This window comes from Netta rufina (genome assembly GCF_964035555.1).
Source record: "Netta rufina genome assembly, chromosome: 13".
In the NCBI taxonomy this organism is placed as follows: Eukaryota; Metazoa; Chordata; class Aves; order Anseriformes; family Anatidae; genus Netta; species Netta rufina.
This window is the reverse complement of record NC_140136.1, coordinates 5,141,472-5,167,950: the sequence shown is the minus strand read 5'-3', so window position 1 is coordinate 5,167,950 and position 26,479 is coordinate 5,141,472. Positions and strand designations below refer to the sequence as shown.

Below are 26,479 nucleotides of genomic sequence, written 5' to 3'. Positions count from 1 at the left end.
CAAAAAGGCGGTGTTTGTGAAGTTCAAATCATGATTATTTTAAATTTAAATGTGATGAATGCTCTTACCTGTACTTGCTGTTAGAAGCTAAAGCCTAATAGAGATACAGTAAGACGTGTGTAGTTGTTCAGTTTACTGTTGCAGGTATAGATGGCTATGGTAGTGTAGGTGGCCTTCTTATTTCTGCTGCAGTACAGTGATGAAACTGAACATATGTGCCATTTTAAATATGTGAACAATCCCATTGGAATAAGTGGCTGCTTCGGGCCAGGCATGTTTTTGTCTTAGTAAATTAAAATTATGTTTATAGACCATTGCAGGGCATTGGTAGAAGAGACTCTGGGAATTAAGAACTCAGTATGAAGTTTCCATCTAGCTTTACTGCATTTTAATTCAAATTCAGTGTTTTTATTCACCAAGGGCAATAGCTAATAATAAATATTTAATTTAAAAATTCTAGCTATTGGTATTAATCTTATGAAATATTATCTTAGAGGAATACAGTGGAATTGGCAGTAATTTTCTTTTGAGATATTCCGTGTTTAAGAGTGTGTTTTTCATTCAAGACTTGATCCTTCTGCAATCTTTGCACGCTCTTTGAGCATGGGGCCATAAGGATTGCAGAACGGAGATGGCCACATTCAGTGATGCAACCAATGGCTTTACAGCGGAGTTCTTTAGCTCTGATAAACAGTAATTTGTTATATATAGATCTTTGTATGTAACCTGCTGTAGTATTTCTAAAATAAGATATAGCTTTGGTCTGAAGATTCAGTAACAGTGTATGAATGTTTGTTTCTTAATTCTGTTACCTGGAGGCTGATTGTGCGGGTACTTTGTATACATGGATTTCCAATGCCCTTCAGATCTGTTGATACGAAGAGACAGTCTCTCGAAAAACCTTCATGGCAGAGTGTGACTGTTTTCAGACTGCATGGAAATGTTGTGTTTTTTGTTTTGTTTTGTTTTGTTTTCATTTTAAATTGTAAATAAATGTGTAAACTAAGTCCTCTCCTAAAAGCTTGTTTGGCGTGGCTTACTGCAACATGACTTAGCACAGACCACATTTCTGATTTTGCCATCTTTCTATAGTGTGTCAGAAGTTAGGACTAGCTGCTAGTGACCGATTTTTTTGGCACTTCCACCTGCGATTTCAACGTCAGCTTGACCAAACCCTTAGCACAGCATTAGCTGTCTGAAACAAGTCCAGGTTTTGTGTGACACAGAAGCCCACACCCATTATGCGTTGGCTCTGAGTGTCTCACCCTTACCTCCCCAAACTCCACTCCAGGAGTCAGACCCATGGGGCTTCTGCTGTGCATTTCAGGCTTGCCTCTTGCCATGCGCTTTCCCAAATAAATTAAAACCTGAGATAACGATTTACTGGAAGGTTTCACAGCTCCCTAAAGCACCTCGCCTGCAGCCTGTTTCTGGAAAACCCACCCTGCGCTGCCTCTTGGGGACAATATAAAAATCTCTCTCTCATTTTCAGGCGCCTTTCCTGTAACCAGGGCTGCCACACAACCACACCGCACTGCAGGCAAGCAGCTCGTTAATTACTAATTACAGGAACTGCACGACGAGGCTGGCAGGGCAGAAAGGCAGCGGGGCCGGCCGAGCCCAGGCGCAGCATCGTCCCCGTTCGGCCCCAGCCGCGTGACGTAACGGCAGCGGGCGTGACGTCACACCGAGGGGGCGGTGACGTCGCGGCGGGGCGGCGCCGCGCGGCGGAAGCGCCGGCCGAGCACCTGACACCAAGATGGCGGCGGCGGCGCGGCGGGGCGCGGGGCCGGGGCAGGCGGCGCTGCCGCCGGGTGCTGGCGGAGGAGGAGGGGTGGGGGGGGAGGCGGCTCCCGCCCGCGAGCTGGTGCGGCCGTCGGTGACGGAGCTGTGCCAGGTGCGCACCAACATCCTGTGCACCGTGCCCGGCTGCGCCAAGGTGCTGCCCAACAGCCCCGCGCTCAGCATGCACCTCAGCAAGGCGCACCGCATGCAGGTACCGCCCGCCACGGGGGGGTGAGGGGAGGGGGGGAGCGGGGCCGCCAGCGCCTCACGGCCCGGCCCGGCGCTGAGGGGAGAAGGGGAAGGGGAAGGGGAAGGGGAAGGGGAAGGGGAGGGGAGGGAGGCTCCGGGTCCTGCCGCCGCCCCCTCCTTTAAATCCTCTCCTTGTGGAGAAAGCGTGTGAGAGGGGGGTGTGAGAGCGCTGTGGGGGGGATGCTGCTCAGTAACCGCTGTGGGGCCGCCCCCCGAACCTGAGGGGCTCGGGGCTTGGATCACCTTTATCGCCTTTATCACCTCCATCACCTCCCTGCGGTGAGGCGGGGTCCCGCCTGTCAGCTGCCACACCGCGGCCCCCACCCTTACCAGTCAGCCTCACTGCCCAAACGCCCAGTGTTACAGTTGGGCTGACTGTATTCGTATTTATTTTTATTGCCTCGATAAGAGCGATATTTATTTTTTAATGCCTCAGTAGCAGCAGCAGCACAATCCCAATGCTGACTCTTATAACTGCCCTGGGACATGGTTTTGTGGGTGATGTTGGCAGTAAGGGGATGGCTGGTCCAGATGATCGTGGAGGGCTTTTCCAACCATAATGATTCTAAGACTTACTTTTTTAACACTTGAATAACAGCAGCACCATAATCCAAACACTGAGTGTTATAGTTGGGCTGATCTTTATTTATTTATTTATTTTCATGTCTGAATAACAGCACCAAAACCCCATGGATGCCATTGGGGAGGAACGCCCTCGTTGCTGTTGTACTGCTGAGAGCATGTACAGTGTGTCTGCGGGGAGGAGGGCAGGGGCCCCAGCTGAGCCAGCGTGTTTCTGAGTGTGGGCATTTCATAACGATGCCCTTATTTTTCTCCAAATGACAATGCGGGATGTGTGAGGGTGCATGCTGTTCCCAGACAACTTCAAGAGAAGCATTCCCAGCTGCTTTCTGAAAATGCAGCCATGGCCTGTAAACAACAAACATTTGTGTAGTGAAATGGCAAACTAGCGTCAACAATGTGTTTGAGCTCATGATAACAAAATGAGATAGTCTCAAGGACTCTTGCAATCTCCTCTCTGCAGTCGCTCTATTTCCATATTCACATCAGATTTCCTCAGTAATGTTTGCTGTCAATTTTACTATTTCAGTTTCCACTTGAAAGTGGTGGGGAAAAAGACAGTAGAAATGTGATATTCGCTGACAATGTTTGTCTTATTTATTCATTGTGTCTTGCATGTAAGTATGAGCAGAGGCACAAAGGAAGCAGTCGTTCAGGTTCAGCAGAAGTCCTTTAAGTTTTGAGCTCGTACTCTGAGCATGTGCAGCAGACACCAAGTACAGTTTAGGGAAGACCTGCTTGCCAAGAGTAAAGAATGTGGTAGTTATATTTGTCAGTGATACACAAGGTATTAGTGAAAATAGGGCTTAGCAAATGAGCTAGTAAGGAAGTGCTGGGGAAGAAGAGGATGTCAGAGTGCTGAAGGTTGACGTGGTTAATTGTCATTAGTAGAGTTAGTACCAATAAGATCTTGCAATAACAAAAACGATGAGGTATTGCGACTGCAGCAGATGACATTTATGTAAGAAAGCAAGATGACCATGTGAAAGGTCCTAGTCCTGTGAACTAATAACAGAATTGACCAGTCCTCATTTGTAACAGATGTAACTGAAATGGGAAACACACGAATTACCTGGTCACAGGCATAGGAGCCTTTAGGGAAATGCTGCTGTGAGAAGGACAAGCCTGAAATGTTTCAGAAGGACATCCTCTGTCTCTGCTGCCAGGCAGGAATCTGATTCAAATAAGCTAAAACAAACCCCAGAGAGGTGTAGAAAAGAGCAGCTAAGGATGATGAATGGCAAGGGTGTCTGACAAAGGGAAATTAGAAGAATTTGGTTTGTTTGGCCTAACAAAGAAGAAGATATGATGAAGTGTTGATTCCTAACTGTTTGTTTTCTGGCTCCTTAGCTTAAGTAAGCCAGTGAACAGATGAGGACAATGGCTAGAAGCTGGACTTTAATGTATTAGGCTTGAAAAGTTTTTGAATCGTTCTGTCTTTTGTCTATATTATTGTAGGGAGAGAAGGGGAAGACATCTGTGTGCTTTAAAAATGCAGCTAGAGGAATTGATGCGAAGGAGAGCGTTCTGTGGGTTGCAGTGATAGCAAGCAGACTGGCCAGTGGTGGACTGGAGAGGGCAGCTTAAGCTTTGGGTCAGTTACCCAAATGCAAATGTTACACTACCACACTAGGTTTTAATAGTAAGGCTAAATGCCCTTCTCTTTACTGAAGAAATGCATCACTTGTGTCTACATGGCCTTTAAACGCTTGGCTTTACTCTCTGTGTTAGTATTGGGTAGTTTTTAAAAATCTGACACCGGTTTACCTGCTAAGTGCCTGAACATATTGCTGTGTTATTTACTGAACTGTAACGTTAAATATAACACACTTCTAAGCAACTCAAATTGCTGCTTACTGAGCTTGGTGATTTCATCAGCAGCAGGAGAGACCAAATGTAGTTTTGAATTAAAGGTAAACCTTTTATTCCTCCTGTATACTTTGGCTTGCATCTGGTAAAATTGTTTCTGGGTAAATCTGGGGTTAACAAGAGTAATTGCAGGCAGTGTGGCTGGAACAACTAAATTTCACAGGAATTACTCAGCAGAGATAAAAACCTGCCTGTTTGTGAAAGGCTCATCCATGGGAAAAGCTGCTGCACATACAGAAAATGCTTAAAATATTAAAACATTACATGAAAACTCAGTTTTTAGAGAGTTCATCTGCTGCTGGGTTTTTGTGCCTGTGTGAACTGGCAGCTGATCATTTTGATCAAGAGACTCTATAAACTTTCCTTTCTTGAGTACAGTAAGTCATTAATCCAAATGAACTCGTAGCAATGTTGAGCATGTGGAAGTGTAAGTGACATTTCAGGTATCTTAGATTCAGCTGAAATAGAATCTTGGTGTCCCACTAATTCGTGATATTCCTGAAGTGCAGGTGAAGTCAATGCTTCAATAACGAGCTTCCAGTTGCTCAGCACCCAGAGCTGTTGGGTTATGGCTGTAGCTGGGTAAGAAGAGCAGGTGAAGCAGTGAGCCCTCTGCTCTGGCAGCTGTTGTGAGTACTCCATGTTTACTTCACCTGATCCTGCTGCTGCATGACATGGATTCCTTGCGGATGGTCTATACCTGTGCGAGCAGGAGCAGCTGGAGATCTGCCCAGAGAACATAGTTAGGGAGTCGGTGGTACAAAATCAACATTTCAACACTTCCCGTGTGTGCTCCGATTGTTATCTCACTGAGGAAAAGCAGACACAGAGCTCAATTAGGGCATGCTCCAGTAACTCGCACCTGAATAATGATCGTGGAGATGTATCATGGCCTGCTGGCCTGCTTTAACTAGCTCTGGGGACTTGGTCGGCCTCTACTCAGTCTCATGGTGTAAAGAGACTCTCAGCTACTCAGAGCATCAGTTTTTTGCTAATTGTTTGCTTTTATTTTTATTTTTTTTTGCTAGGACACTTGTTTGATGCTTCTACTGAGACTCTTCCAGTTAGGTTATGTCTAGAGGGATGTGTCTTGCCTGGTTTCCAGGGCTGTGTCCTCAATAGGATTGATTCTTTGTTGAGCAATCCGGATAATCCCATCAGCGTGGCCTTTGTATATGTATTTTTGAGGTCCTTTTTGGGTCAGTTATGTCCTTATGTTTTATGCATATGATAAAGTCAGTGAGGTATATTATATATAGTATTGGAATACACGGGTGTATCAGTTGCTTCATATTTGGAGGTTCAGAATTAGCATACCAGTTACAAGTTTCATAGAATAAGTGAATTTTGGTTTATGATCTGGATTAAGTGGCAGTGTGTACTTGCATTCTTCATTTCTTCATTCTTCAGGTCAACTCTAAATAGTGCCAGCAAAATTCTAGTGTCAGAAAGCTGTTATACAATATATGGCTTATTTTAACAGAGCTTCAAGTAGACTGTGCTACACACAAATAAAACCACATTGAATTGGCAGTGTAGTGTAGTACCTGTAGGGAAAGTTTTTTGGCTCAAATAGCACAAAAGATGGGTATAACTTGCAACCTCAAGCAAATATCTTGGTAGAAGTAGAACAGTACAGTACCAGCGCTCTGTAGAGCTTGTTGTGATTTCACTTGGTAATTCTGATGTATTTCTGGTAAATTTGCAAGGTAGCATCCACATAGGGGGAAAATTCTGTTAGAACTTTCCACTGCATAAACTAATTAAGTTGATGTATATCCTGGGTAGTGCCTTTAGTATGCAGACCTATAGAATTGTTGTCAATTTATTCTTTTTCAGGATGGAAAATTTAATGCACCCATAAGGAAAGGGTTGAAAACTCCACAGAAATTCTACTGCTGTCCTATCGAAGGCTGCCCTAGAGGACCAAACAGACCATTTTCCCAATTTTCTCTTGTGAAACAGGTAATTCTTTTTCCTAAAGTATTATTCTTATATTGTTTTGATACTGACCATCTCGTCTCCAGAGAGTGTATGCTTTTGCATTTGGATACGAGCACCCAGCATATATAAGTATATGCAGAAACTCTACATGGGTAGAGTTCTACGTGACTTGTTTCATTGTGTGGGATTAAAAACCCCACTCTTCTCTGGTCACCTGTGGTAGCCTGGTTCCTAGGAGAATGGGTATCTGGCACTTGGTGCCATAAATGAAAAGTTCTGATGTTTGCTCTGAAGTTGACTTGTTTGACTTGAAACTCTTTGCTCAGCTGTAGATCCTCAGGAGTGTCTCCATGTTACAACATGTACTTGCCACACTCTTTGGCAAGATTCATCTGTAGTTCATTAATGTCAGTAAGAAAATTCCAGTGGCATTAGGGCACATACATTTTTATCTGCATTTTGAAGTGATGAAAGCTGCTGATAAAGAGCTAATATGATCGGGCACCTCCCAAGAGACCATTCTCACAGCTTAGCTGAAAATAGGATGATTTTTGTGTATACACAGCATACATGCAAATAAAAACTTGTTAATTGTTACATTTCACTAGTCACCTGTACTCCAGCTTGGGCAAGGAAACTTTTCTATTCAATCCCAAGTTTTCTTAACTTGAAGGTAGTATGTATTGTAAGATGCACGTAGTACAAGATTTGCAAACTTTAATGGTTTCTGTTGAATTCTTGAAGCTTGTAAGTCTTCCTAATGGGACTCGAAAGATTCTAATTCTACTCTTCAGTACTATTTAAAAAATAAAGTAAAAATGTAAATATTAATGTTTCCTCTAATTCATCTTTAGCTTACCTGAAGGCTAATGTTTGCTTTTCATTGTGTATTGTAGCACTTTATGAAGATGCATGCTGAAAAGAAGCACAAATGTGATAAATGTAGTAACTCCTACGGTACAGAATGGTATTTGAAACGGCACATAGAGGACTGTGGCAAGACTTTCCGGTGTACTTGCGGGTGCCCGTATGCCAGCAGGCCAGCATTACTGTCTCATATTTACAGAACTGGCCACGAAATTCCTGCAGAGCACAGGTAAAAGTGAATCAATTAAACTCATGCTATTTGTATTCATCCCTGAGTCCTCGGTGTCCCATATACTGTCTTTTTGTCTCCTTTCTGTTGATTACTTTTGAGATTGGCTCACATTGTTTTAACTATCCAGCAGTTTCTTTGTTTTGTTGCTTTTAGCAGTTTGTTTTGTTTCAGGCAGTGATGATTGTCTAATCAATAAGATCAATTTTCAGTTTTCATTGTATATAAAACAGTGAGTTACTGCTAACACTTGTTGGAAGTGCTTTTACAGTTCCGTGAAAGTAGAGATGATTTGGAAATGTTTACAGCTGGTAACTGGTGTGCAATGCAGTTGAGTTTTTCCTGTATAGTCTAGTCACCCTTGCAAGTTTTAGTGGATTCTTTAAAAAAAAAAAAAAAAAAAAAAAAAGCCTATATATACATATTTTGATTTATAGTTGTCTTAAAGTGTGTATGTATATTTCATAAAGGACAATCTGTTTCCTGAGGCCTTGCCTGTATTCCTTGGAGATTGAACTGCTGCAAAATTTTGTGTGAGGGAGTGCTAATTGTATCCTGTTTCCATGAGAGACCTTTACCTGTGTGCTAATTTTATAAACTCTGTTTCATCAATACTCAGTCTGAGTTCACATCAAAATAACAGAGTAAACATCTTCAAATCAGAGTGCTTAACATACAAAGGGGAAAAAAGCTTCTCAACCTCCTTTTAGAACATAGGTCTTCATAAAAAATGTATTTTTTTTTTCATAAATGGGAGAGTAAGGAATGAAATTTTACAACACTAAGGTGCATGGAGATTTTTTGGTATGTTAATCAGGATTGGTTGTCCTGTCATCTCCAGCCTCCTCTGGGACCTGAGTTTGTTTTCAATGTCTTGACTCAAAACATGGAAGGCAGATGTTTTATGCTTGAAGAGAATATAAATTATTGATCTCGTATTCACAGGGATCCTCCTAGTAAGAAAAGGAAAATGGAAACCTCCGTACATAATCAGCAGTTGGCAGAGAAAGCAAATAAAGCACTCATCGATACACATAATAGTAATCCTGGCACTCAGGAATTGGAGTCATCTGAAGTGAAACTAGTGGCCTCTTTTGAAGGTTCCTGCAATTCTAACCTCACGAAGCAAGTACAGCCAAAATGTACACCGAAGATGCTTTTGCCAAAGCCCAAGGTGGCTTTGGTTAAACTTCCAGTGATGCAGCTCGCTCACTTGCCTGTGTATGTGTCTGCAACAGATTCTTCTGTCAAACCTGTTGTAGTGGCTGTTGATAATCAAGGTTCAGTTTTAAGTACCGTTCACTTATTGCCTCAGTCTGTAGGAATTCTGATTCCAGCACTGGAGGCAGAAACTCTTGTATTTAAAGACACTATGCCTGTCTCAAAAGTAACAAATTCTGGTGATAAGGAACCAGTAAGCACTGGTGTGCAAGTTGACTTGGACAAGGTTGCACCAAATAGCCCAGGTCAAGAACCGGGGAATGTTTGTCATAAGAGTAACATTTCTTCAATAAATGTACAGACTGACTTATCTTATATTTCACAGAACTTTGTGCCGGCTGCAGCCTGGACTCCCGATTCTTCTGTGTCTTCTTGCTCTCAGACAGATCTGTCATTTAGTTCACAGGTTTCACTACCCATCAGTGTACAAACGCAGACGCTGCTGCCTGCTTCCAAACTGACTTCATCCATAGCTGCTCAGACTGATGATTTCAGTCAGGCTTGTTTCCCTACATGTGGCATTTCTAGAGAGACCCAAACCAGTAGAACACAGGACTCCATTGATGGAAGGGTGCAAATGGACCAGGCTGTCATGTGCAGTGACATCTTTGACAACGTTCATTCATCATACAATGTTTCTACTCAGATTGAGCTTCCAGAAAACAACTTAATGACTGCAAATATTGATCAAGCCTTGCTGCAGAGGAGTAATTGCAAGAGCCTCAATCAAGATACAGTCAAGTCTGAATCCCTTATCGGCTTTAATACCCAGACTAATATACTTCCACCTCAAAATACGATGGATAATCAAACGCAGACAATGGACTTGCTAAGTGATCTGGAAAATATCTTTTCAGGAAACATGTCTGGCCAGACCCTGGATAATCGTGGCCTTTTGTCCGAGACTAGCTCTAATGCTGACACACATCTGCCATCTGGTCCATCACAGAGCACAGGAATAGATTTTGACATTGAGGAGTTCTTTTCAGCATCCAATATCCAAACTCAGACTGAAGAGAGCGAGCTTGGTACCCTAAACTCTGAGCCAGTTTTGGAGTCGCTGGACATTGAAACTCAGACTGATTTCTTATTTTCAGATAGTGCCACTCAATCGTATAGCTGCAGAGGGAATTCTAACTTCTTAGGTTTGGAGATGTTTGACACGCAGACACAGACAGACTTGAATTTCTTCTTGGACAGTAATACCCACCTGCCTTTAGGAAGCATTCTGAAGCAGTCTAGTTTCTCCATGAGTACTGACTCATCGGATACAGAAACCCAGACAGAAGTGTATCCTGCCACTAAAAACATACCTAGTCAGAGCATAGAAAGCAAAGTCCAGCTCAGTAGTGCTGAAACACAGACTATGGACAGCTGCTTTGAGAATCTGGGGAATTTATTCCTTACCAGCAACGAGACACAGACAGCAATGGATGACTTTCTTCTGGCTGACTTAGCCTGGAATACAATGGAGTCCCAGTTCAGTTCGGTAGAAACACAGACCTGTGAAGAGCTGTGCTCCTTGTTTCAGAGCTCTGACAAGCCCAGCCATTGAGTACTGTGTCACAAAACTGTTTTGTGTGGTTTGAAATTAAATTATTGGGGTGGGAGAGAGAGAGATTGACCAAGTCACCCATTTTGCATTGTTGAATGTAGTTACTGCGTGCAGTTGGCCTAAGAGACTTCTCGTGCTGAAGGTACTTCATTGAGTATGTAACTTCAACATACACCGTGTGTGCGTAAAGAGGGCTGGGGGAGGGCAGAACATTAATGTATGGTTGAACCTTAAACAAAAGTTTGTGGTGCCTATGTTTTTTGCTCAGACTTCTTTACAAAGCTGATACTGCTTCACTTAAATGGAAGAACTTTCCAAGGTGTCCCATATATATCTATTTCTGGCTTATATATAGGGTTCCGTTGTGCTGGACCAAAACCTGACCTGTCCAATTCAGATGCTTCCCTGAACTTACGGGGGAGGATTCTCTTAGTGTAAGCTACTTCTGTTTACTTTTTTTTTTTAGTAGCTTGTATTTTAAATCTGGCATGGACATAATAAGCTGTATTGTTGTCTTTTACTTTATGCCTTCACAGTTTTCTCTCCTGTATAAGTCAATATTTTCCAAACACCTGTCCAACAGGTTTAGATACATGTAGACTCTTGAATTATTGAACATTGAGTTTTTTTAAAAGAAAAAATGTAGAAAGCAGTAGGTTTTTTCCCCCAGGTGGCACTGATGCCCTTTGAATGGTAGGAAAATAACTTAGAATACATAATTACAGAGAACAATATGTTGTCCTTTTAGCTAGTGTAATAAATGGGACTTAAAATATTTTTAGAGTCTTCAGGAGAGATCTGCTTAAATTATTGCTGAGTGTTAGATGCAAATGTTATAATGCTTGTGCCTCAAAAACTGGAATAATTTGTTTTTGCTGAAGTTCCCCTAGCCTCTACCAAGATACAAGCTGGGAAATGTTATAAGGGTTTATATTTCCATTACCTTAACAGAAACCTTTAAAGGTGAGAAATTAAATTCTCTAAGATACTCCTGCACCTACTTTCCTGGTTTTGGACTTCGGACTTCTGCTTCCAGAAACAAAGCAGCCTGAGCTCTGTACAACAGAGCTGCCAGATCAGCTCACCAAAGCCCTTTGGAAGAGGTGTGTTTTCCTTTTGCACATTGATCTGCAGCTCATGGTGCCTGCTGCTTTTGGAGGGTTTGCTGAGTGTAATCAAAAACTCAGACTGATTTGTCAAAGAGAAATATGTCACCCCTCAATTTTACGTTTAGTTTACCCCTGGTACCATACTTGCAGTAGATGCATTTACATGAAAAATGTAAGCCAGTTGTGAATGTATGCTGGAATTCGGCCTTAACTGATTTTTGTCTTCTTACAATACCTGCGAAATGTAGGCCTCTGGTTTTGTCCTGGGCAGGTTTTAGTTTCTGTTACCTTAAATGAAAAGCAAAATATCTTTGTGTCAAATTCCTGGGCCTGTAATAGATTTTACTCCTCTATTATGAGAGGAGAGCTATTGGCTGTGTATTTACTAGGCAGCCCTCCAGTAGATGTTTGTCCAAGCCTTAGTTTTTGAAGGCTCACTACACTTTGTGCAGCTCCTTATCCTCAGCTGAAGGATGTGGGAGTTCAGTTACTCATCCAATGCAGCTAGCTTGTTTTGTTGAAAATGAGCAATACCTTTCCATTTTATTCTCTCTTCCCACTACTCTTTAAATTGCCATGGTTAAGTCAACACACTACTAAGTATCTCAATTGATGCTGGAGATAATCTCCTCAACCCTGAAACTTTCATTTTCCTCCTGAGGAGAGGGAAAAAAAAAAAAGGCCTGAAACCACGAATGCGTTGCCTTTTTAGTTTTTCAGCACTTCTAGGTGGGTGTTCAGACACTTTCAGGAGCTGGCTGAAGAAACTGCATAAATAAATCTTGTACTCTCCCTCAGGAGTACAGCAATTTTGCTTTAGGGGAAGTCCCACCAGTTCTCACAAGGTCTAGAGTTCTAATCTTGAGGGTGGGATATACTGGAAAAGGAAGACATAGCTTGTAATTCTTTATTTTGTAAGTTGTGACCGATTTCTGTTTGCCTACCTACTTTGAGAAATAAGGTGAATGACAAAATTGAGTTAATTTATTGCATTGCAGTGTTTATCTACTCGTGTTACATCTTTGGGCTTTAAAAATGTTTTTTCTTCTCCTTTCTTCCCCCGGCTGGAATACCAGAGAACGCTTCTGCTTGCAGAGGCTTCTCCATTGTCAGTGTGTGAGTTGTCTAGAGTGACACAAGCTGCTATGAATCTGATTCCTAGATTACTGAGATAAAGGGAATTGAGAGTTGGGGAAAACTATTTCTCACAGCTGTGGAAGGCAGAAGTGAGAAACTGTTACCTCTGAATATAGCAAGCTGGTCTGTTTCTGCAAGAGAAGAACTCTCAAGTGGTGAGGAACAGAATTACGGAAGGCTTTGAGTTTCAGCCTTCTGAGAGACCAGCTGGCATTTCAAGGACTTCTAAGCTAATTTACAAATCCAAATGAGAATCACCATGTTGTTAAGGTGTAAGCCAACCCTTAACAACAGTGACTCTCAGGAGAGAAAAAAAAAAAAAGGAAGGTTTGTGTGGACAGTCTTACAATACAGCTGTTACTCATTTATTGTGTTTTGTAATTAAAAGTATTTATAAGTGTGTTCTGTTAGAACGTGCAAATACCATTTCCTTTCCTCATCAGTTTAAAAGTTTGAACTTTAATTAGCTGAGCACAATACTACAACGTGAAGTTACTTATTGGAAGTATTAAAAAAATCACTAAATGCACACGCATTGTCTTTTGTCGGTGAGCTGCTTCCCTAAATTAATGTATTTTTTTCAGAAGTTTGGTTCCCCATAAAAGAAAGAAGTTTGGATCCTATGTTAGTGGTATACATCCCTTATTTTGGATACATTAAGTATTTTTGTGCAAATACAAAGACTACAACAGACTGTTCAGAGTTCCTGAATCCCTCAGGAAACCTGTTGAAACCTGATCCGAAAAAAATCGTGATCAATACTACTTACTCTTAAAAATTAAACAGATTCGTTTAAATGGTTAATTTTCTGTTTTGGCCATTGTTTTCAAAATAAATTTCAATCAGAACTATTTCTTGGTAGTACTGAAATGATACTTATCTCCCTTTTTCTGCAGTTTGTCTCTGATTTGATTTTCGAGGCACTGTTTCTGTTGTAAGTATTGATCAGTAGCAACTTTCTATTTTGCTAATTCTCTCTTGTATCCTCTACTGCCATTTGAACCGCTATGCAGAAAGTAACATCAGATTCTCCACAGCCTCTGAGCACAAATTTTTATCTGGAAGTGATACTAATATTACTTGTGCTTACTCTTCGCATTTCCTGCTTAATTAAGTTATGCTGCAATTACTGGATCTCAATCTGGATGTCTGTGTAATACTACTCTAAAACTGAATTAGTCACTAGTTTGGTAGTTTGGCTTGAGCTTTTCTTTATTTTTTAAGGAGAAAGTTAGCCTGAGATTTACCGTTGTGTATCAACTGCTGCTTCTGCAAGTTCAGTCTTCTGTCTCTGGGAAGGATAGTCAGAGCTTCAGAAAACAAGTGCAAATGCCCATAGAGCCTGACAAATGACTAGTGGTAACACTATTTCCAAAGACTTCACAGGACTTCTGGATCATCAGTTTAACAGAAAAAAAACTTTCATCTTGCATTCAGTTTACTGTAATTTCAGCCTCACTGATTCTTAACAGAACATTGTAGTCCTGGTCAGAAAAGGTGTGTTTGTTAGCTGTGCTGTCTAATGGATCCAACTTGTTCCAAGCAATTTCAAAATAAACATAACAGTGTCTTGCACTTCTTCAGATAGCTGGAGATACTCGTAAGTCACAGATATGTTTTAGCAGAACATAGTTTTGTGCTGTTTAATAGAATTGTGTACACATGTAGGCAAAACTGAGTGGTTCTGCTTGAAATTTTTGGCTTCTGAGAGAACACTGACTTATAAAAGTTAAATACATCCCACTTTCAAGGCATATAAAAAATCAGAAATGAAACATAAGCAAATTTGGGACATGAATTCTATGAGAAGCACAAAGCAGCCAAAACATAAGTCTTGTCTTGTTGCCTTCCATGTTTGTTTGTGTGTTGTTTTTGTTGTTTTTTTGTCATTTGATGCTGAAAGCTTGTATGAGAGTAGATAAGCTGCTTCTGCTTTAGGAGTTAGGGTTACATCTATTTCCCCTAACACACTTGTAAATACTTGCTTCTGCTCTGAGTAGGGAGCGAATCTTACCCCTAGCTCTTCATGTCAGCTTAAAAGACAACGCTAGTTTAAAGTCAGAGTTTATTAATTACACATGTTCTTAGCTATGCAAAGCTTTTTGTGTCTAGAAACTTCTCACTTCCAAATAATATGAAATCGTAAAATAATAGTAATAGTAATACATGCAGCTATTTAACTTAAAGCTGTAAAGACAGCCTTCGGAGACCTTGTCTTGTTAACCATGTCAGCGCCTGTAACATGTATGTAATTAACACTCCTTTCAAAATTTTATTCCAGGGCACGCTCTCAGTCATGTTTTCTGTTGAAAACAAAAGGTTAAATTTCCCTGTTAGCCATACGTACCCTGAGAGTGTAGAGGCAACAGAACAAAGAAAGGTGACGACCTTCCACTGTTTGAAATCTTTATCCTGGTAACATGCTCACATGTTTGGTCAGATGTAAATTGATCTTTCTGTGAGGCTTGGAAAAGAGATGTATGCATTGATCTTAGAGATCTTGAGGGTTTCTTGTTTGTTTTTAAATAACTTTTTCAAATATGGCATAAGTAAAACCAATAAAATACCCAGTGAATCAACGTAAGGTGCTCAACTTGCAAAATAGTATCTGTTACTGAAGTGACAGTTCATAGGTGAATCAAACTTACTTGCCTTTATCATGAAGGTTGTATAGATAGCTTCCTCTAAGTTATTTTTGAAATGTTTTGTGTTTTTTTTTTTTTTTTTAAACATGACCTTAATGTACAACTTACTCTTCCAAATACATTCACACCAAAATGTTTTTAATGCTGTGGGCCTTGCAAGCATTTTCATTCATGTTTGTTTTAAGGTGCTGCTATACTTGAGTTCCTAATAGAATAGATCTACTGTAAACAGACCTCCGTTGATGATTTCGTATGAACACTATGAGGATAGGGTTGCTCAGTGGTAGCAAGCTGCTTCCATGCATGGTGCAGACCTGCATCTTCTGTTCCTTTTGTTACTGTCTTTTTTGTTTGTTTTCACGGTTGATGTGAATCAAAATGAGTGCTAGAAGGATTTGCTGCTTAGAGCATGATTGCATTTTCTTGTTTCAATTGCCATTGCTATGCAATGAACAGCATCGAGGAACTACGTCGTTCAACTCTGCATTGCCTCGCAGTCAGGGTGATGTTTTGTTTGTCTCATGTGCGACTCTTCTGCTTCATCAAAAATGTAATCCGACAGCCTGAAACAGTGGAAATTCCCAAAGGAGCTGCTGATCTCTAGTCAAACAACAAAAATCCTTTACATCTGATTCTTTTTCATATACTGGCTTTTCAGGAGTATCTTCAACATAACTAGCGATGGAATATAATAGATGGCTTGTGATGATGTAAACCGTGCAGCATCCATTTTACAACAAGTAATGCTTTACATGCATGCTTCAAGCACTCGCATGCAGAGCTAGACTGATAATATTCTATTTTACAGATATTTGCAAGTACATCTATGATAAAAATAAAGCTAGATATGAAAAATAGCCTTTATTTGCAGCTTACAGAACTCAAGATTTGATTATGATCTAATTTAAACTTGTAACTATTTGGAATGGATGAGTAATAAGTCTCACGGGTGAGCCTTTCCCAAAGCATGTGTGAGTTAATACGTCTGGAAAATGACCTTAAAATGTGTTTTCTCATCACTGGTGGGATTTTGATCTAGTGGACAAGTTTAGTTTTCAAAGGATGTTGATGTATGATTCTTGCTATGTAAGCCAACAAACTTGCAACAAGCAGAGAAAAGCAAGTTTTCATTTCCTATACCTGTTTTTCAAGTGACAATCCCAAAGAAGGAATGTTGTCCTAACAGTTGTGAAACATTTAAGTATATTAATGCATGCAGAGAAAATCCTGTGCCAAAATACTGTTTCATATTTCCTGATGTTGGAAACTGAAGTGTTACACAAAGCTACTAGTAAGTTATTCACAAGTATTGAAACATTTTGTTCACAAATGAAGCACTTATTTAGTCCTGTAAATTATACATATTTTGGAATAAAGTTAACTTCAACCAATTATTGTCTTCTGTTGTAATGGCTGTGATCTCCTCTAGAGGCCTGGGCAGGGCATACAGTGCCTGTTAGGAAGTACCACCCATTCCTCCTTAACATCTTACCTCTTGAAAGCTGGGTATCTTTTGGATTTGTAGAGGTTTTGTAACTTACAGTGATCTTATAGCATCAGTCCTTGATCTTCAGAGGCTGCAAAAAACTTGAGTTTTGCTATGTACTCCTACTTCCCAGTGAATCCTAGGAAGTTTAAACTTAAAACACTAACGTAATCAGAATAACAAGGTGCTACATTTTATGAACCTGGAACATCCATTGGAGAGGTTCTCTCCTTTAACTGAGCCTGTGCATAGACTTTTGTGCTGACTTGGATGCCTGTAGCTGGGGCTGGGTTCTTCCAACCAGCAGCATCCAGGCTGGCAGCAGTAGTGGTGCTCCACCTCAAACTTCTTAGAAATTAATGCAAAATTTAAATTATCTTGCATGTGCCATGGAATACCTTTACAGTTTCAGCTCACTGATGTGCCTTCTACAACAGACCATCAGGACAGAACAATTACTTTGAGTTCTTCTCTGCACTCTCATCTACTTGTGTAATTTTCAAAATCTGGAGTCCTAAGCAGAAATTAACTGCTTTGTGATTAATAGCTTTCAAAGTACCTGGCTAGAAAATCGCAATCTTTTCTAATAGCTCATATTATTTTGCAAGATATTGTATGTTATTGTGAAAATAATTTTTAATTGAGAAAATAATTTTTAATGATATTTTAATACTATTATACTAGGTTGAATTGGAGCATGGATGATACTTGTCCCGGTCTGTATAGTCCCCATGCTTAATAATAATGATCCCACCATCCTCTGTTGGAGAATATAAAATGCTTTTATTATTACTTTTGTATCTTGTCAACTTCCATATTAATTCAGAATAGGTGAACAAGCAGATGCCCTGTCACTGAAAGTTCATCTGTGCTATTACAGCAGCTATAGTCACAACAAACTCTGTCTGTGGTGTGTACCAGGCTGCTGGTTTCGGTGCCATCAGAGGCTGAGGTAAGTGCATGAGGCAGCATTCAGCCACAGTGGTAGCAAAATATAGAAGGTATTTCCAGGGGGCAGTATGTGGGAAGTATCTAGAAAGCAAATTCCCATTCAGAGCATTTAAAGTTAGCTCTGAAAGAGTCAAATGTGTTAGGAACTGACTACCCTTGCAGGAATAACAGGCTATTCCTGCTGTAGCAATATTCTGCTTAGTTTGGGTTGAGTTATTTCAGGCTTGTTATTCAGATTGAGCAGATTTCACCTGTGGACAAAAGTCAGCTACTTTGAACAGATTGTCCTCGTGAAACTTGCAAAGATGGCTAGGCAGCCGAAAAGGCAGGACAAATTGACTCTTGATTAAGAGCAGATCAAGAAGAAGCCGATGGCTGTTCAGAGATCAGCCCCATGTGTTTTTGAACTACTTTCTTGCTTGGTGTTGCTGAGACTTTACTGTTATTTCTGTTGGCAGTGAAAGCATCCCTGATCAGTTTGTGTTTAGATTCTGAATTTCCTTCACTTAACGAAATTGCTTGTTGGCAAGCTGATTGATTGCATTCTGTCAAAACAATTGAATTTAAGAGAGGCAGACTTTCTTTCTGGCTCCAGGATTTGACAAAGTGTTCTCTGGAACCAGTCCTCTGGAAGTCTGGACCTAAAACAAAAAGACAGAAGCATTGATTTAGCTTTCAGGTGTTCTCTCTTTGTATTTTTACACTGTTGTTACCAATTCCCTTTCGCGTGTTTTGTTTTGGCACTTTGAATGCAGGAAACACTCCCAGTTGATCTAGCACTTAAGTTTATTTCCTTTCCCTGAGCGGGAATGGTTTTATTCTTGAGAGAGTCTGCATGTAAACAAGAAGCTGCTGTTTCCTGGGGTAGAAGAACCCGGTGTCTTCAAGGTCACATAACTTCATCACGTTTATCATGACTTAAGTGTTGTGAATTTGTATCTTTCTGTTCCAATCCTTTACTTAGCTGCTTTGCTGGATGACTTTTGCTACACCCCTTTCTTGGCAAATCCTTCTGTTTGTCCTGAGAAGTGTGAGCAGCACAAAATTGGCCAGTATCCCTTTCTTTAAAGCCATTTGTTAAGGGAGCACAATGGAAAGGTTTGCTACGGTAGGCTAGAAATGTTCCCCTCCTGGAAATACCATTTCTTGCAGGAGATTTGCTGGCAATTAAATAGCAATTAATTTTTAATTGAATCTCCTGTAATCTTGGTTGACTGGGCCAAGCCTCCATGAGCTACTACAACCGTACTCGTAAGTAACAATTTTGCTTACTGATACTTGGGGGAGTGGGGGCTTGTTTTGTACCTGATGGCAATGAAAGGAGCATCTCTGCTCAAGCCTTTTACCTGTGAAACAAAGTACAGAAGTTCTGTATTAGTTACTAGTGGAAATAGAATTTTTAGCTTCAACTTGGAACTTTTTTTCTATAAAGAATGGGTTAGCTGTCTGCAGTGGCTGCAACTTATAAGCACTGTAATGAACGCTTGGCTTTACTCACTGATAACGCAGTTCGTTTTTCCGAAGCAACAATATTTTCTGTTCTCTGAGTGGGAGAGACTCTTTCCTTCCTCACTGTTATTAATGTTATTCATTTCACAGTTGCATGTACATTTGAGTTTTCTATGTAGTGCAAAACAGAGGACTTGAAACAAGTATAAATGGACTCAGTTACTTATCTTGGGACTGTTTGTGAAGGATCCTTCCACTATATAGCTTATATTTTATATTTAAATATGAAGCACAGGACTGGAACAGACACTGCCAAAAGAGAAGTGAGAGGGAAGGGGACAAAGAAGTGAAGACTGTGGTTTGTTAGAGGATGTCTCTGTTCTGTCAGAACGAGTAATTGTAGCACTATGATTGAATAGCAGGTAAGACAAAAGTTACTACTACTACTACTACTACAAAATACATGTTTCCTGGAAATTAATGACTAAGAGCTTGACTGCAAAAAATCATTGGTGGATTTTCAGTTATCCAGAGTTTTGAAAGAGATGAAAGATGCATATAGATCTTAGTAGCAGCTATAAGGATAATTCTGCATCAAAATATGAATGGAAATTAATATTCCCACTTACTCTATTTCCGTATTTTAAAATCACTGGCTGCTCAGTTTCTTTAATATCACAAAAGCATCACATTGAAACAAAACCTTACTGATACATTCCTCCCTAAGGTATGTATAAATTGACTTTGCAACATAAAAGCAACATAATGTTTGATATAGGCACTTCTTGAAATCCACGTAATTTATTAAGTAGAGGTAATAAAACGCATTGATACTTACTGTCCTGTATGAATGTATGTAGAGTGAATTTCTCCTGATGTTTCATTTTCCATATCCTAAGCTGATGTATCGTTGTGCATGCTTATCAAAGATCTGTTACATGACTGCTATAAATGTAACTATGCTAAAACTTTTGAGGGAAGTACTGTACTGGGGAGATAGTAAATTTTTGTAGCTATTTGTTGGGCAAAACCAGATGAAATAGGTCACTGACAAGAACACTGAGAAACTGTGTACCACTACATTGTCAAGATTTGAACAGTGATGTCTTGTTCCGTTTATGAACAATTATCATATGTTTGTCCAAAGCAACACCTTGAGAATTTTTAGAATGTTTAGCTTTTCTTCTTCAAGAAGGGCGAAGGAATGCAGAAGACAGTAAGCTTGAAAGCAACTATGTGCAATTTCTGGTAGAAGTGCTTATTTTGTTAGCCATTCAGTAGGTGGCACTCCCTTCTCCAATACAGAGGTGCTATAGCTTGAAAAATCGAGTTTATTGCCCCCCAAATTGTGGCCCTGTTCTAACCTCCAGTGCAAGGGCTCTGCACCTTAAGCTGATATGCCGCTGTACATACTTCAAGAATTGTTACACACCTGCTGTACAAATTACAGTTCTAAAAGGTTTCTAGATTTCCCTAAGCAATTCCCAGAAGAATAATATTAGGAGACAAAGCAAACAGCTTGGAACTGTTACTTAACACTAGCACTCAACTCCTGTGTTCTCTGGAGGTCATGTCACTTCAGTACTGTGGGAAGAGAGAAAACCACATCGTCCTTCCCTTTTTTAAAGGAATAAACACAATAGTTTATTTAGGTATACAGAATATTTGTCATCTTTTTTTTCTTTTCTTCCTCTGAAACTACACGTCTGGAAGGTGATTATTCTCTTAGCTGTGATGTTCAGATACCTGAACGCAATTAACAAGCTGAGGCTAGAAAACTGCTAAAAACTTAACATTTTATGCACATGCTGAATTAGTAAAGATATAAATCTAAAAGATACAGAATTCCTCAGTCTAAAGCTGTTTTAAACTATATCTTATTGGGAGCCTTGCACTGACATTATCTTTCCCCATTCAAAATCTCCATCAAAGCGTCAGAAGAGGGGAAGGGTAAGTTGCAGTGAATCTGTCCTGAATGCAAAGGAACATGGTCTTTGTGGGGGAGAAGCTGCTACAATTGAAGTGCAGTTACTGCTGTCTCTATGGAAAGACTGCTGTTTCTTAATTTGCTTTTTGTTTAACACAAAACCAAAACAGAACTTGATCTGGAAGCCCTATTTGGTATGATGAGGTAAAACAAGAATACACATCTATTAAAAAGAAACAAGCAAAGAAAACGTTAACAGGATTAAAAAACAAATCTACTTTAAACAAGAACAAACCTTGTAAACGACTGCCAATCTCACCACTGTCTGCTTTCCAGATCATTTCTGTTTCTCCTAGGTGCCAAATTAGCAAGGAATGTATGCAAATGTTTGTCTGTGAAGCTCAGTAGGATTTAGCACTGTTTTAAGGGTATTATTAAAGGCCTTGCAGAGCAGAATATTCTTAAAGTTAGATGTTGTTTCAGTGATCAGCAGTATCAAACACCTAATTATCACAGTAGGCTACAGAACTCATTCAGAGTGAATCTAAATTAAGAGGGTGCACTTCATCCCCAGAATAAGCTGTTAAGACTAATGGATCTATCTTGTGGTCAGGAAGAAACTAAACCTATGTGAAAGTAATTGGCATTCATCAGTTTATGCTATTAATAGCATTTAAAAAAAACTACAAATATCCCAGTGGCTCACAAGGAAATTTTATTTTTTCCCCATAAGTTAACAAGAAAAAAAAAGGCATGAGATTGCAACCTAGAAGTGTTAGTTCAGTCTAGGCAGCAGTTCAGCTCTTGCAGTGTGACTGGCCTTTAGGGAAGGTAATAGTCCAGAGACCAGGGGAACCGCCTGCATTTCTGATTTGTTTCCTTCCTTGACCTCGGCATACCTGTTCCTGGCATTGTAGGTTAAAGAGTCTCGGATGTCATGTTTTGTGTATTGTATTCCTTTTGTGTGTGGAACCTGCATACAGGCCTGATGAATGTTCTTTTTGGAAGCAGTAGGATTAGGAATGGTTGCAATGCTTCTGTCAGATGTAAGAGCACAGTGCCAGGATAACTGTTCAGGATCTTCCTGCAGGAGGGAGACCTCTGAATGACTTGAGAAAAATGCTGATGGTTCATGAATTTCTCCTTTTTCCTTCATTTTATCATTCATGGTGTCAGCTCCTTTTTTACCCTTTTGCTCTGTTCCTTTAGCGTCACGACTGCAGGAAGCAATCTCAACTGAAGTACCATTGAGCGTATTCTGAAGGATAATGGCTTGCTTGTTCTTCCAGGAAGGGTCTGAAGTATCCTTGGGAGTGGCATATTTCACGGGTGGAAGTACTTGTGAAGATTTTGAAGTCAAAGAGTCACAGCCATTCGGATCAAGCACATCAAGTGCCTGGGGTTTTATCGCTTTATGCTTTACAGCATCTGGATTTTTCACGTCTTCTAGGTTCCACATACAGTATTCTTTTATTGGCAGGTTCTTCTTTTCACCCTGGCATGTTCTGAAAGAGTGTACCTTTTTGTGACGTATTTCTGTTTTACTGCCATATGTTGTAGAACAGTTAGACTTACTAGAATGGGCTGAAATCTCTTCTGGAGCAGTATCAGCTGCAGCCTCTGTGTTTAACTTGCTTTCTGCTTTTGATTGATTTCTTGTAGTCTTGACTTCTTGGCCTGAACATTTGTCAGTAGCTTGCACCATGTCTAAGCAAAGCAGGCAATTGTTGGAGGTTTCACTTGCCTTTGATTTCTTGATTTGTTTTTGCAGCTGAAAGCAAGCAAGTGGATCGGTGGTACCCCAGCCTTGCACCTGGTAATAGAGAAACACGTTAAATTTAAGACAAGCTAGAGCATTGTAAGGAAAATGTAGGAGGAATAGTCTTGGCTGATGTAAATGAACACAATAATGCTATTTCTGAGTACAAAACAAGGAGTTTAATTCCTAAGAAGGCCTGGTATGTTGTGTCATGTACTCCTGAACTGAAAGAAGGAACTGGGAGTTATCATAATCCCTCTGCACAGACTTTCAGTTTCTCCATCAGGGAGAAGAGACGAGTGTGACCTCTGACGCGTTTCTGTGTCACAGGCCGGCACTGGTCACTCCCTCAGCACCTCAGAGAAGCTCACGCCTTTTTTTCTCCTCTCTGCGTGTAAAAACGAGCATAAAAAGCCCCAAACTCCTCTAAAATAACATCAAAGAATCCCTCTGCCTTAAAACTCACGGCCTCCTCCCAGCCGCAGCCCGGGGCCCGGCTCTCCGGGGCGGCGTCGCGGTCGCTGAGGCGCAGCAGGGCCCGCGCCGCCCACCGCCCCCCGCCGCCACAGCCGTGCGCCGCGCCCCGCATCCCGGGCCCGCCACCGCCGCCCCAGGGGCCGTCGCCACGGCAACGCCCCGGGCGGGAAAATGGCGCCGGGGCGCTGAGGGAAGGGCCCCGGGGGGAGCTGTCTGTGAGGAAACCAGGAGGGGGCGGCGGCTGTCCCGAGCTCCCGGCCTCCCTGCTTCTCCCGTGGGTGCTGGTGGGGGTGTGAATGGGTACCTGAAGCTGAGGGGGCTGGTGATGCCAAGTGGGAATGGGCTCTGAAGCCCTTCAGGGGGCTTGGACGGGTAGCCGAGAACTGCAAATGTGAGAAACGACAGAGCCGGGCAGCTTGAAAGGGGGAAAAACCAAAGTGCTGGATGCACGCCGAGGAAGGAGGGAGTCTATATAAAGCCTGAAAAATGTGAATAGGGAAGAGTTGTGTGCCGGAGGAAAATGGATGTGAAAGGGCCAAATAGAGGAAATGAAAGAAAAAGTGATGAAGAAACAAATAGAAAAGGAGGAGACAAACTGATCTTACAATACAATGAATCTAAATAATCTATTACAATTAATCACTTTACAATGAATTGCTGCCTGACCAACAGACCTTTAAATTTGAAAGATGTAAAAATTAAAATCAAGGATGTGAGGTGCATGTTTTAATTCCTAAAATCATTAGCAAGCACTACTAAGACCATTTGCAGTTGCTAGAAACAGTCCTGTGTTTATTTTATAGCACAGCATTAAGACTGAGTTGCCAATACTCTTAGCAGAAAATGGGATTTGGGGACGTCCCGAAGTGCATTTATTCAGGTATTTTCATGAAAATCTACATTAAAAGTTTTAGGACCAAAAGAGTCCCAGCACTGCTGTTACTTATCCTTGTTGAAAACAAACACTCTGTTTAAAAAGAGTACAACTATTCATATGAGAAAAAATACTTTAAGTAGAATGCTCTTTATCATCTTCTCTGAAAAATGACAGATCCTTTTTTTTTTTTTAAATTTGCTTTTTCCATTGCAGTCTTAATGTGGGGCTCTTTACAGCTTACACACTTTCCTGAAGTCTTAAGCCAATCACTTAAGTCAACAGAGGTGGTTAATGCTTAACTAATAAAATTGTGTGTGAGCTTCAAGACGTACAGAAGGCAGATTCACAAGGTCATGAACTGAGGTAAACTCTTAGTATTCTATTTTCTTGTTATTACTATAGGTTTCTTTGGATCTTGATATTTAAAGTAGAAAGGAAAAAAAGCAACCCACAAACCAGCCACAAAGTTACCCTTCAAAGTGTCAGAGCTCTGTTGGTCAGAACATGCAGTCCTTTGGAAAACATTCACCGATCTCCCAGACCAAACATCCTGGATACAACTCCATGAATCACACAGCTTGCATCCTCATAGTTAAAGACTGCATGCACATCCTGGTTAAGAGAAGGTAATATTTGCTATTAAAGATCAATATCATTGTTCTTTAACAGGATACTTAAGTGTTTTTGTGCCTTACTCAGGTGTATTACCCAGTTCTGATCTGGCATTTCTCTGAGATTTGACTAAGATATTTTCTCAGGGAAAATTAGAGGTCTGAGTTACTCACTAACATTAAATGGTGTAGGGGGATCTTTTTTTTAAATATATGCATGCAGAACAAATGGAGCATTCAAGGCTTGCAAACTGTCAATGTAAATATCAGTGCCAGATTCATGTAGTCACAAAATTATTAAATTCTTGGGTGATATTTGAGTGTAACACCTACATAGTTCATCAGCATCAGAAGAGCTGCACAGATGTAAATGAGAGTAGAAGCTGACCTTCTGAATTCACGTACTGAGTCACAACTTCATCTCAAAAGCTGATGTAATCATAATGCACTTCGCCTTTACATCCATTTTATCTCCCTACAATTCTCATTACTAAAAATAAACCTGTTCTGGAAAGTTGGAGCAGACATGTGACAGTGGCCACTTTGGATAAGCCCCAGCACTCAGACTCTCCTCCCCTATTAATGGTTCCATCGTGGTTCTGCTTAATGCTCCCCAGCACCAGCATCTGCTTTCTCCTAGATTACCTGGAGTCAAGACAATAAATAAATGCAACAGAAGAAAGCTCCCAGTTCATTGCCTTCAGTGATTTGAATCAGTTTTGCTTTCCACATCATTTGAATTGTAATAAAAGTGAGGACCGGGTTCTGTTTGGTTAGCTGGAAATTCTCAGGCATCGGGCTGATTTTAAATGCAGTTTGGCACTGCGGAAATGTCAGGATCACTCAGTGCTACACAGGCGGAACAAGAGGCTGTCTTTAAAATTTTTGATGCCTGCTGGAAGATGCAGAGATTGGTCTACCAAAAGTTAGTAGGACAATGTTATTATGACAAAATGTTATTCTACAGTTATGCTATTTAAATCTGCAAAAGGAGAGGAGGCAGTAGGAGTAAAAACAACACCTGATTGCCATTTTCTAAGTCAATGGAGACTAATTTTAATGTAAGACCTTTTGCTTTTCTTACGCTATAATGGAGCAACACTGCAGAGCTCTACGATTTACATGACAACTGATCTACTCCTGCTGGAACCTTCAAAATAGGCTTGTCATAAAAATACTATTTTCCAGTGAAAAGTAGAGGGTATTGCTTTGGAAGGGCTAGCTATGTCAGAACTAATTATTTCATTATCAAATTGCTGCTGACGTTAATACTTAGAAAAGCAACCAGGATACTTAATGTAGCTAGCAATGTAAAACAACAGACTTTTAAACTTACATGTTTGTAATTCTGTGAACTAAATTGAGATAGAGAGGGGGTGGTGTACGGGTGCCTACCACTGCATATATTAAGCCATAGTTTTTGCATATGCGGTAGTGCTTGCTCACTTCTAAGAATGTTAGCATTTGTTGTGTACAATTATTTACAGTAGGCAAAGCTGAAAGAATTTCCTGTTAGAAGCGAAGGTGTCTGACGCTTCCCATTACAAACTCTTGCCACACTTTCCACATAACAGCACAAGCCTATGGACTATCTGAGGGAATTTCTGTGTATGTTTGTTAAATTTCAGTGCCTGAAACTGTTTAATTTACCACATCTTTCTTAAATTCATAGAAGAGCAAGGCCAGCCTAGTAATAAAGACATCTTCAGAAGTGAAAGATGTGGTGCATGTCCCCACAGCTTCACTGTTT

At 40.6% G+C, this 26,479-nt stretch overlaps 2 protein-coding genes across 5 annotated transcripts; one reads left to right on the top strand and one right to left on the bottom strand.

Annotated features, from left to right (window-relative positions):
• The first annotated feature begins 1,851 nt into the window (after positions 1-1,851).
• ATMIN (ATM interactor) lies at positions 1,852-16,557 on the top strand. Of its 4 annotated transcripts, XM_084294698.1 has the most exons (7): positions 1,852-1,996; positions 6,325-6,450; positions 7,326-7,525; positions 8,471-10,443; positions 10,657-10,735; positions 13,444-13,481; positions 15,649-16,557. In XM_084294698.1, exons 1-4 carry the CDS (start codon positions 1,967-1,969, stop codon positions 10,299-10,301), a joined length of 2,187 nt encoding a protein of 728 aa, XP_084150824.1. In that variant the 5' UTR covers positions 1,852-1,966; the 3' UTR covers positions 10,302-10,443; positions 10,657-10,735; positions 13,444-13,481; positions 15,649-16,557. The 4 variants fall into 4 exon arrangements, with proteins under 4 accessions (XP_084150824.1, XP_084150825.1, XP_084150823.1 ...); XM_084294699.1 differs by lacking the exon at positions 10,657-10,735; XM_084294697.1 differs by having other exon boundaries at positions 13,444-16,557.
• Positions 16,558-21,780: 5,223 nt separating this feature from the next.
• On the bottom strand, positions 21,781-23,353 carry LOC311214307 (uncharacterized protein C16orf46 homolog; the record flags this gene model as incomplete). The annotated part of the gene is made up of 2 exons (XM_084294818.1): positions 21,781-22,818; positions 23,231-23,353. The coding sequence occupies 2 exons, from the start codon at positions 23,351-23,353 to the stop codon at positions 21,781-21,783; spliced, it is 1,161 nt and encodes a 386-aa protein (XP_084150944.1).
• Between the last annotated feature and the right edge of the window lie 3,126 nt (positions 23,354-26,479).

Coding starts and splice junctions, on each gene's coding strand:
- ATMIN (XM_084294699.1), top strand. CDS start 1,967: ATGCACCTCAGCAAGGCGCACCGCATGCAG. Junction 1,997..6,324: donor GCAAGGCGCACCGCATGCAG/GTACCGCCCGCC, acceptor ATTCTTTTTCAG/GATGGAAAATTTAATGCACC. Junction 6,451..7,325: donor AATTTTCTCTTGTGAAACAG/GTAATTCTTTTT, acceptor TGTGTATTGTAG/CACTTTATGAAGATGCATGC.